Genomic DNA, 12,220 nt, shown 5'->3' with positions numbered 1-12,220 from the left:
TTCGGAAGTTTTCAGATTTTGAGATTTCGGAGAAGGGGTACTCAACCTGTAGTAGTTTCAAGGATTAAAAATGAAATTTATTAGCCATATATATGTAGCCTGCTGGTAAGCCTCGGGCTCACTCAGCTTACTTTCGTCTAGGGGGGAGCAGCCTTCAGCCCCGCCAAACTGGGTAACGAAGTTTGTGTGGATGCTGTGTGATGTACCCCACCCCACCAAATAACAGACAATACACCACATGCGATTAAATGATTACACTTTATAGATCTTACTGGAACTATGTAATTAATAGAGATACAATATAAAGGAAAGTAAAAGGCGCCAAACTTATCAAAGTTCAACCACTTCGTGCACAACCGTTGGAGCTCAATTAATGGAGTCTTTTTTCCACCATTCGATCCCCTCCGACCTCCTCGACCCACCGTCTGGGACCAACCACGGTGGTCGACCAGAGAGCATCCAGCACATCCTTCCTCTTCGGTTCTCCTCCAGAAAAGCCCTGGGCCTCGGGCTCCCTCTTGGGTCCGATCCTCTCCCAGGTTACAGCATCGCATCTCCTCTCTCTGTCCCCATCACGCCTCCTGCACAAAGCCCGCGGAAACAATAGCTTACGGACACACAAGAAAGAACAACATCCCTCCCAATTGGTTAGCAAATGAATACAATTCTCGTTATCAGTAATTATAACCCAAACAAGCTGCTATAGAGAACCGCTGTCTCAGCAGTTATCATAATGGGAGAAGCCTCTTACATATACTACACGTATTAGGAATTTGGTGTGGTGTATTGGTCAGGGTGAGACATGCAACAAAGAGCAACGTTCAACAATTACGAAGAATTATATAGAAAATAAAGTTAGAGATTAACGTATGGATATGGAAAAACTGTGCATGAATACATAAATCCCAGCATGTATTTACAATTAAACAGCGTTATAAAAGGTAGTTTAAAGTGTTTACAGTGCAGTGACGGGGAGAAGGGGGTGTAATAGATATAGGGGAGGTGTAGGAAGGCTAACTAGAATGGTTACACGTATTTCACATACTTAACAAAGAAAAAAAATAAAAACACATCAGAAAAAAAACCGTAAAAGCACTCAACAATACACAGCTATTTCAAAATGACTGTGCGCCTTGATGTCCAAGAAACTCCAGTAAAGGTTTCCACACATTTTCAAATTCTCCTGCCCTTCCTCTAATTATGTAAGTCAGTCTCCCCAATACAATACAAGATGCCATCTCCTTCACCCATACATGTATTGAAGGTATATCCATTTTTCTCCAAGATAAAGCTATCATCCTCCTGGCCTGCAGGAGTCCAAAGTTAATTAAAGTTGACTGTTTTGAACTAACAGTAAAGTTTTTTGGATATATACCTCACTTTTGCTTGGTGAGGCACCTTTACTCCAACAATCTCAGATATAGTCTGAACAACTGTTTTCCAGTATTTTTAAAATTTTGGACAGTCCCATACACAGTGAAACAGTACCGTTTTCTTCTGAACATTTAACACAAGTGTCCGGGATGTCAGGGGACCAACGGTTCAGTTTGACCGGAGTAATATAAGTTCTCATTAACCATTTGTGTTGTAATAGCTTCATTCTTGTATTATTTGATTGTTTTTGGGTTCTTAAACATGCCATTTCCCACTCAGTTTCTTGTATGTCCTCTTGAACATCCGGTCTCCATGCCTCTAGCCTGTCAATGGTGGACTCCTTATCATATGACAACAACGCTGTATAGAATAAAGAAATCTGACTCCTCCCCTTTAGGTTTAGAAGTGTGAGATTTTCAAAATATGATAGTGGTGGTTCAGAAACTAGAAGGTTGATCAGATTGACTGTCAGCAGGAAGAAACTTTTAAGATGGCATGAAGTTGTTCTTTTAATAGCCCTCTAGCACTTTCCGGGGGGAGCTTTTGGCAAAAGCAGCTTGCAGGATGGGTAGTGATTCCCCCCCCCCCCCCCGTCCTCTTTTTTTCGTTCTGGACGCGTACGAGTCCTGCGGTGTTGGCAGACTGTAGCCATTGACCTTTTCTGCTGACCTGACAGTAATATGTGACTTTGAACGTGGAAGGAGGCGATTTGCAGGGAGTGAACTCAATGGACAGAACTCGTTGTCAGCTCTCTCACAGTTGGGGAACAACGGCACAGCCATGTTGATTCATCCAGTTGCTTTAACCTTTTACAATGGAATGGAATTAAAATAATGTTAATAGAACAGTCTGAGGTTTAATCATTAAATGTGCGCCTCCTGGTCTGGGCTTATCAAGTTTTCCTCTTGTATAGAGGGTGTTTTAGACCAAACGTGCTGTGAATTCTTGGCCATACCTTTAGGCTTGTTGTTTTCTCTCTGTTCTAGCATCTTCTTGAAGGAAGAAAAGCCCAGCAGAACCTGGAAGTCAGCTTCAAACAGCTGGATAACGTAAGTTTACCAGAGTAACCGCGAAGAAACTCATTTCCTTTTTTCAAAAGAACTGCTGGTACAGAAAACCTGAAATAAAAATAGATAAGTCCTGAAACACACAGTAGGATGAGGCTTTAAGATTAGCTTTACTACATTCTTACATCAGCTTTATTTGTCACATGTACATCGAAGCAATCAAGAGTAAAACTGGTCACATTTACTATGGAATACTCTTGATAAGTCCCTTGTTTATACTGTTAAGAAAAGTCTCCAAAGTATTTCTCCCTCAGCAGATGTGTGGTAACTACAGACTTGTTTTAGTTCAAGGAGTGTGGTCAGATCCTAACTGTGAGGCTATGTCTTTGAAATGCGGCTTCATCCAGGTTATCTGATCACTTCAAAGAATTATTAGCCGTAGGTATATGCCTGGCCTTGTCCAGAATGCTGAGGGCTCAAACCCAACTCCAGAATTATCATTGCCAGCTTGGTTAAAGCTGCACTTGGGTCTGGCCAAAACTTGTTCAAGGAGATGTCCGTGCTGCCGGCTGGCAAGTTGCAAAGTGCGTGAGTATGTACGGGGGTTGGGGAGAGGGGGGGTGGGGGAGATGTGCTGGAGCTTGGTATGCAGATGAGGGAAATTGGAAATACAACAAGAAATGCTGGAATTATCCAGCGGGTTTATTTAAAGCGTGGGTTCTTGATTAGTAAGGGTGTCAAAGGTTACAGGGAGAAGACAGGAGAATGGGATTGAAAGGGAAGATAACTCGGGCATAAACAAACTGTGGACCAGACCTGACAGGCTGAATAGCTTGGTTCTGCTCCTATGTCTTGTAGTCTGATAGTTCAGGCAACACGTGTAGCAAGAGTGAAGCAGAGTTGATTTCCCTGGAGGGGGAGCTGGAGGAGACCGCTGTTCGTAAATGGTGTAGGGTGATGTGTTACGCCCAGCATATGGAACTAATGAAGCCTCAGTTTAATACCAATCATCACCAGGATGCTATGGGGAAAGACAACGTCCTAGAGTCCTGCCAGTAATAGACATTATACGACTGGGCTCAGTGTGTAACAGTCTAAAACATTTAACTGCTTAAGGATAAAATACTACTGGTGTTGAGATATTGTAAGGGGTGCCTTGCATTGCTTAGTGCAGTGAATGGAGAGAATGACTGTGCCTGCTGGTATTTAGTGTATATATAATGACTTAATATATTTTTGGTGGATAAAAGAGCAACTGTTTTAGACTGGCACTACCTGTGTGGTGCTGCTGAAGTGATACACAGCTTGGAAATTATACAAGCTTTCACATCAGAAGATAGAAAGAGGTCACATCTGACCTTGGGTGGATGTAAGTAGCTCAAGATAACATCCAAGGTAAGAGCGAGGGAGGTGTGCAGGATGTGCAGAGGAGGAAGTTCTCCCTGTTGCTCACATACCAGCACAGAAGCAGATCATCGAGTAGCTTGCTGGGCATGTCGGGTGCCATGGTTCCTGTGTTACCACAGTGACTGCACTTTGCTTCATTTTTGCTGTTGTGCTTTGGGCTGTCCTGAGGCTGAGAAAAGTTTGGTAGGGATATGGGCCTTTTTCTTGGACTGGTGAAGTACAAGAGGTGGTGCACTGGAACAGAGCTTGCTGGCTCAGTGCACTGTTCCGATCAGGAAGGAGGGAACTGCATTCACACTGCACCTCTTGCTCCAATGGCACGTCCTGTTGCAGGCAGTGAAGTTGTAGTCACTCTTTTATCATTCGGTGTGTAAGTGTAGGCCGGGCACTGAAGATAATGGCAGTGCAGGTGCAGGAAAATGGAAATACAGTAGAAAATGCTGGAAATACCTGGCAGGTATATTTAAAGTAGAGGTTGCTTGTTTCTTGATTAGCAAAGGTGTCAGAGGTTACAGGGAGAAGGCAGGTGAGTGGGATTGAGAGGGAAGATATATCAGGCACGACCGAATGGCGTAGCGGGCTCAATGGACTGAATAGACAAATCCTGCTCCTGTGTCTTATGGCCTCACAGGTCAGGCAGCATTTCAAAGTTCAAAGTAAATTTATTCTCAAAGTACATTTATGTCATCGTGTACTACCCTGAGGTTCATTTTCGTGCAGGCATTCACAGCAGAACAAAGAAATACGATAGAATTAATGAAAAACTGGACGCAAAGAATGAGAAACAACCAATGTGAATAAGAAGACAAAAACTGTGCAAATACACAAAAATACATAATAATAATAATAATAAATAAATTATTGAGAGTGTGAGGTTGGAGTCCTTGAAAGTGAGTCCATAAGCTGTGGAATCAGTTCGGTAAAATTATCCACGCTGGTTCTGGAACCTAGTGGATGAAAGGTAATAACTGCTTCTGAACCTGGTGGTGTGGGATCTAAGGCCTCTGTACCTTCTTCCTGATGGCAGCAGCAAGAAGAGAGCATGGCCTGGATGGTGGGAGTCCTTGATGATGGATGCTGCTTTCTTGTGGCAGTGTTCCTTGTGGACGTGCTCAATGGTTGGGAGGGTTTTTCCTGTGATGGATAGGGCTGTATTCATCGTTTCTTGCAGACTTCTCCATTCTTGGGTTTTGGTGCTTCCAGTCTAGGCAGCGGTACAGCCAGCATCGCCAGTCAAGATTGACTTACCTCATTTTTTTTTCCTCCAGTCCTGCCGAAGGGCCTCAGCCTGATATGTTGACTGTACTCTTTTCCATTGATGCTGCCTGGCCTGCTGAGTTCCTCCAGCATTTTGTGTGTGTTGCTCTGGATTTCCAGCATCTGCGGGTTTTCTCTTGTTTGTGATCTCCCTGGAGGTGGAACTGGAGGAGACCCTGCCCCCCACCCTCACCTTCCCTGCTGCTTGTAAAATGGTATAGGACCTTTTACACACAACCTAGTGCACTGATGAGACCTCCGTTTCACATCAATCAAAGCACCTTCGACAGTGCAACGTTTGCGCACAACTGCACTGGGAGACTTACGTTAGCTGATGTGTTCCATTTTGTGCAGTGGGGAGTGAAATGGCCTGTATAGTGTAGGAAGCGATCTGTGTTCTAGTCCTTGCGCACATTTACCTGCCTACAGTACAGTTCCTTGGCTGCTTGGTTCCCTTCCCCTACATTCAGAAATACTTGACCTGTTGAGTTCTTCCAGTTACAGGAAGGAAATGGACCCTTTGAGCCTAATGAGTCCACGCTGACCATCGCCTGCCCACAATAACTCCCGACATTCACCCAGATCCTTTCTAAGATGGCGTAGGAAAGTGGGAACTCTTTGCATGCAGCTCTGAAGAAAAAGTATTCCCTTCAATTTGGTTTCCATCAAATATTCCTGTTTAGGACTACTATCACTCCAGTACGCACTAGGGTCAATTTACAGAGGGCAATTAACCTGTCATCACCCACATACAATAGACAATAGATGCAGGAGTAGGCCATTCGGCCCTTTGAGCCAGCACCGCCATTTACTGTGATCATGGCTGATCATCCACAATCAGTATCCAGTTCCTGCCTTATCCCGATAATCCTTGATTCCGCTATCTTTAAGAGCTCTATCCATCTCTTTCTTGAAAGCATCCAGAGATTTGGCCTCCACAGCCTTCTGCGGCAGAGTATTCCATATATCCACCACTCTCTGGGTGAAAAAGTTTTTCCTCAACTCCATTCTAAATGGCCTACCCCTTATTCTTAAACTGTGGCCTCTGGTTCTGGACTTCCCCATCAGCGGGAACATGCTTCCTGCCTCCAGCGTGTCCAATCCCTTAATAATCTTATATGTTTCAATAAGATCCCCTCTCAGCCTTCTAAATTCCAGAGTACCCGGAGTAAACCCACATAGTCAGAGGGAGAGCGTGGAAACTCCACACAGATGGTGCTCAGGGTTAGAATTGGGTCTGGTCAGAGCCAGTGGCTGAGCTACTGCCCTGGCATTGGGTGCTGTGCACTCTCTCTCCATCCTCACGGCTCTTCTGGGTGAAGACTGGAATGAGCTGAAGTAGTGTCAGTTCCATTGGAGGCAGAGGACGTGTGGTCAGCTCGAAGCACAACTTGCTTGGCTCTGTGTTTAGCAAAGCCGAGCTGTTCAAAGAGGTCATTGTAAACTGTGGTCTGATGTTCTGTTTTTTCCCCCACAGGCCAAGAGGAGGTTTGAGCGAGATTGCAAGGAGGCAGAGAAGGCACAGCAGAATGCAGAGAAGGTCGACAATGACATCAACACAACTAAAGCTGACGTGGAAAAGGTAAAGAAGAAGCTAAATCCAATCAGAGTGAGCCATTAGGTTGCTTCAGGCTGACTGATGGATGCTAAAGCCCTTTACGTTACTCTCACTGTTCGTGATCTCTCCCCCTGTGGGTTTTACTGAAATGGGCCCTTCTGTACAATCGTCAATCCTCCCTTTATACCGCTACGCATGCGCAGGGCAAGAATGATAATGGAGCAGGAGGGTTTACATATTTTTACTGAGTCGTGCTAGACACGGTACACACTGGACAAGTTACATTTGGGAGTGACGGACCAAGCCCACCGAAATGAGAACGTGCACACCCAAAAGCCCGTGCAAAAAGGAGAGCCCTGCGTCCAATCAGTCGGCCAAATGCACTCTTGCCGCGTGCTGGTAATCGATCCAACACGGTTCATACACTAATCTCAGTTTATTATTTGCTCTTCATTCTTATCAATTCCACCAGTCACCTACACACTAGGGGCAATTCACAATGACCTTGACTCTGGGGTGTCCTCACAGACAGCATGGCAGCTGGGTGGCAGAGCTGAAAGCTGTACCACTTCCAAATCTCCTCTCTGATATGCCAAAGAAATTTGGCATGTCCGTGTTGACTCTTCCCAATTTTTGTCAATGACTCATATTGACAGAGCTCAATGAATGACGGAACCAGCCTCCCCACTATGGACTCTGACTGTACTTCTCACTGACTTGGTAAGGCAGCAAACATAGTCAAAGACCCCAGCAAGATATTCCCTCTTCTCCCCCTTCCCATTGTGCAGAAGGTACAAGCAACCTGAAAGGACATGCCACCAGGCTGAAGGACTGCTTCTATCCCACTGTCATAAGACTTTTTTTTAATTTTATTGTAACTTATGTGTTGTGCCTGCACTGTATTGCTTCCACAAAACAAAAAAAAAATCAAGAGTGATGTCCAGTGAGAATAAAACTGATTCTGATTCTAAGTAGCTCCCTAAATAGTTAACCTCACACTCTACTCATTATGAACTTGTTCATTTTTGTTTACCGGCACTGCACTTTCTCTGTCGTTGTCAATACGTAGTGTTATGGTTTTATCTGTATGAACACTATGTAAGATAAGCTTTTCACTCTATTTCGGTACCTGTGACGATAATAAACCAATACCATTGTCGGCGCAGATGGCTCTAAATGAGATGAATGTTTTTGTCTCCTCTGTCCTTTCATCTGGCAAGATCCAGGCCCAATTACTACCGAGATTTTTATCAGCTCCTCTTTAATCGTTTCAGAATAGCTTTCTAAGGGTTAGCTCTATTTTGTCACATTTCACATACAGCGAAATGTGTCACTTGTGTTGGGGATGTGCTTGGGGCAGCCTGCATGTGTCAGGATGCTTCCGGTGCTAACAGAGCATGCCCACAACACGTACGCCTTCGGAATGTGGGTGGAAACCAGAGCACCTGGAGGAAACCTACACGGTCACAGGGAGGACGTGTACAGACTGTCCCTGACCTTGCAGCTGACACACTAACCATTATACCACTGTGCCACCCCCCCCACCCCCGTTAACTTAACTTCCTGCCCCTCTCTGTCAAAAGAACCAAGTCAATTTTCATCCTGTCCTATAACATTACACATATCAACTGTGCGATCGAGAATCTCCGGAGGGAAAGCCCCAAAATCCTCGGCTTTGCCTGCTGCTGGCGGCCGGGGCTGGGGTCGAAGCGCTCGGCAGAGATGGTGCTTGGTGTCGGAGGGCTGGTCGGAGGCTCGAAGTTTTCGGACTGTGGCAGGGAGAGTTTTCTTCCTTCTCCCATCTGCGTGAGATGTGGGACTTTCGAGAGACTTTGAACTTTTTTTTTTACCTTGCCCATGGCCTGTTCTTCATCAAGTTATGGTATTGTTGCACTGTTGTAACTATATGTTATAATTATCTGTTTTTTGTCAGTTTTTCAGTCTTGGTCTGTCCTGTGTTTTGTGATATCACACCTGGAGGAATATTGTATCATTTCTTAATGCATGCATTACTAAATGATAATAAAAGAGGTCTGCGTGTCCTCATAATCTAATCTAATGTAATCAACTCTTGGAAATGCCACACTAGGGCATGTAATAGGCTAAAATAGTACAAACCATGTAGCCAACTAGATACCCACAGGAAGCAGTACTGCCTCTTTAATTACGAGTCTGAAAGTTGTTGGTTGTAACTTTAGCAGTGAAGAGAGATGAAATGTTATCTAATCAGTTGCAAGAATGTGGCAAGGGCGCACGTGATTGATTGCGTGGTGAATCGATTGGGCGTCCTATGCGTGGAGCGCTCTCTCTTTTCGTATGGGCTTTCAAGTGCGCAGGTTTCGTAGCCCAGCTTGTAGCTCCCACACTGCAAGATGCCCAGCAGGTACCATGACTAACAATAGCGTTTAATCCTGCCGCTGTACTCTGTGCATACGTAGCAAGAGGTACCTGGAATTCTGACAGAATGATGGAATGGGGTTCCCTCATCACCAAAGCACAAACAATGTCCCTTGGTCTCTCTTCAGGCAAAACAGCAAGCGAACCTGCGGAACCACATGGCAGAAGAGAGCAAAAACGAGTATGCTGCTCAGCTGCAGAAATACAACAAGGACCAAAACCAGTTTTACTTCGTGGAAATGCCCAATGTTTTCAATGTAAGTTTGACAAATTCGAGTTTTGGGTGTTGGGGGGTGGGCAAACTGAGCAATGGGTAACTGTCAGATTGACGTTAGTAAGGGAAGGACACTTGAACGAGATATGTTTGGAATGTAGGTTTTGGTATTTGAAGTGTGGTTGGGTGCTAGGTTACAATGCAGTGGATGGTGATCCTGGATTCACTGGATTTGTAAGTAGACCAGATAGGGAAGTGAATGCATTAAATCCTATGTTAGATCTTCCTGGTCTGTTGTGAAATCTGCAAAATTGGTTTCCAGCTGAGAATTCAGATCGGATTGGTCTGCAAAGCATTCAGTAAACAGAGCTGAGGCAAAACTTGAGGGTCTTGTGGACAAGTAAGGGAGTGAAGAAAGCTTGTGGCCGTGCCTATCTATGCTAATCTGACTTGCCTGCTTTAATTCCATATCCCTCTATGCCCCGTTCATTCAAGTACCTGTCCAAATGCCTTTTAAATGTTGTTACTGTTCTTGCCATCTCCTTCATATCATCTGGCAGCTCATTCCAAGTACCAGCTACTCTTTGTGTAAAAAAAAATGTACTCCTCAGACACCCCCCCCCCACTTCCTTAAACCTCTTCCCTCTCACCTTAAGCCTACACCCTCTAACTTTCGACATGCCTACCATGGGAAACAGTCTCTAGCTATCTACCCTATCTGTGCCCATCCAGACTCTCCTGACAGATCAAGTCCTCCAATTCAATAGCATCCTCGTGTTTCTTTTCTGCAGCTTCTCTAGGCTACATTACAGCACAGTAGATGCCCTTCCAGCCTACCCTAAAATCAATCTAACCCCTCCCTCCTACATAGCCCTCCATCAGAAGTGGTTGAGGCAGGTTTGATGTTGTCATTTAAGGTTAAATTGGACAGCTATATGGCCAGGAAAGGAATGGAGGGTTATGGGCTGAGTGCAGGTCGGTGGGACTAGGTGAGAGTAAGAGTTCAGCACAGACTAGAAGGACCGAGATGGCCTGTTTCCATGCTGTAATTGTTATATGGTTATGGTTATTTTTATATCATCCATGTGTCTAAGAGTTTTTTTAAAGTCCCTAATGTATCTATCTCTATCATCACCCCTGGCAGGGCATTCCACACACCCATCACTCTGTGTAAAGAACCCCCAAAAAAGTAAAAATTACTTCGGACACCCCCCATACATTCCTCCAATCACCCTCAAATCATGCCCCCAGTATTAACAATTATAACCTGTAAAAGGTTTCTGGTTATCCACTCAATCTATGCCTCTTATCATCTTGTACACCTGTATCTTAGTTACTTCTCATCCTCTTCACTCCAAAGAGAAGAGCCCTCGCTCAGTCAACCTGTCCTCATTAGACATGCTCCCCAATCCAGGCAGCATCCTGGTAAATCTCCTCTGCATCCTCTCTAAATTTTATTTTCTTTTTTTTTTGCCCTCTTTTTGCATGACTCACTTAATTTTATTTTTAAAGTATATTTTTTAATTGTAATTTATAGATTTTTATTATTATGTATTGCAATGTACTGCTGCTACAAAACAACAAATTTCACGCCATGTGCCAGTGATACTGAATCTAATTCTGATTCCTTATTCACTCTTCCACTTCCTCATTCAGGTGATTTATAAAAGTCACAAAGACCAGGTGTCTTCCTAACCAACAACGAGATGGGAGGTGATTTGATAGAGGTGTAAAAGAGGCGAGAGGCATAGATTGTGTGGATAGCCAGAGGTTTTTTCTCAGGGTGGAAATGGGTAATATGAGGAGGCATAATTTTAAGGTGATTGGGACAAAGTATAGAGGGGGATGTCAGAGGTAAGTTTCTTAGACAGAGTGTTGGGTGCATGAAATACCCAGCCAGTTTGGTGGTAGAGACACATATATTAAGGATATATAAGAAACATAGGCGTGTGGATGATAGAAAAATGGAGGGCTCTGTAGGAGCAAGACACACCAAAAGTTGCTGGTGAACACAGCAGACCAGGCAGCATCTCTAGGAAGAGGTACAGTCGACGTTTTGGGCCGAGATCCTTTGTCAGGACTAACTGAAAGAAGAGATAGTAGGAGGTAGCAGGGGCAGATTAGACTGATCTTAGAGTAGGTTTCAAGGTCAGCACAACATTGTGGGCTGAAGGGCCTATTCTGTGCTGTGATGATCTATGTTCTATCTACCAACTCTTATAATCAATACTTTGTGATTATTCTCTGCCAGTTCAACTTGCAGCTTGTACAGAGATTGATTTTCAATCCTAAGGGAACCTGGAAAGCTTATGTAATGTTGACCATCATGCCAAGCATCTATATTCTTATTTTCTGAGTTTGAGTCCTTGAGGGGCCTAACTTTTCTGTGTACGATGAGGCCTGGGCATCTTCTGGTGTACCTGTTCTTGACCAACCATCCATCTGGTGGTGTTTCTGCAGAAGCTGCAAGACATGGATGAGCGGCGGACACGGAAACTCTGCGAAGCGTATAAGATGTTTGCGGACACGGAGCGGAAGGTCATGCCCATCATTGGGAAGTGTCTGGACGAGATGACGAAAGCTGCAGAGTCCGTGAATGAGAGTGGTGTACGTAAGATCATTAACTGTTGCACACGTTGCTCACCCTGCAAATGTCTTTTCCCATAACGCAAACACGAGGAACTCTGCAGGTGCTGGAATTTCAAGCAACACACGTCAAAGTTGCTGGTGAACGCAGCAGGCCAGGCAGCATCTCTAGGAAGAGGTACAGTCAACGTTTCTGACGAAGGGTCTCGGCCCGAAACATCAACTGTACCTCTTCCTAGAGATGCTGCCTGGCCTGCTGCGTTCACCAGCAACTTTTATGTGTGTTCCTTTTTCATAAGCTCTCTTCTGGAAAGTATTATGGGGCTATTAAAGCAAAAACTTCGTGCCATCTTACAAGTTTCTTCCCATAGGCAGCTAATCTGATTAACCATTCTAGTTGGGCCCCACCCCTCTCTATCG

At 44.6% G+C, this 12,220-nt stretch overlaps 1 protein-coding gene across 1 annotated transcript in view; it reads left to right on the top strand.

The window, feature by feature from the left end:
- trip10a (thyroid hormone receptor interactor 10a) overlaps positions 1 to 12,220 on the top strand; it is a 195,983-nt gene that overhangs the window by 128,493 nt on the left and 55,270 nt on the right. The window contains exons 5-8 of the mRNA XM_063036010.1: positions 2,361 to 2,423; positions 6,523 to 6,627; positions 9,129 to 9,257; positions 11,675 to 11,821. Coding sequence (XP_062892080.1) covers positions 2,361 to 2,423; positions 6,523 to 6,627; positions 9,129 to 9,257; positions 11,675 to 11,821 — 444 coding nt within the window. The remainder of the gene's footprint in view (positions 1 to 2,360; positions 2,424 to 6,522; positions 6,628 to 9,128; positions 9,258 to 11,674; positions 11,822 to 12,220) is intronic.

This window comes from Mobula hypostoma, chromosome 29 (genome assembly GCF_963921235.1).
Source record: "Mobula hypostoma chromosome 29, sMobHyp1.1, whole genome shotgun sequence".
NCBI lineage: Eukaryota > Metazoa > Chordata > Chondrichthyes > Myliobatiformes > Myliobatidae > Mobula > Mobula hypostoma.
This window is presented reverse-complemented; position numbering and strand designations above follow the sequence as displayed.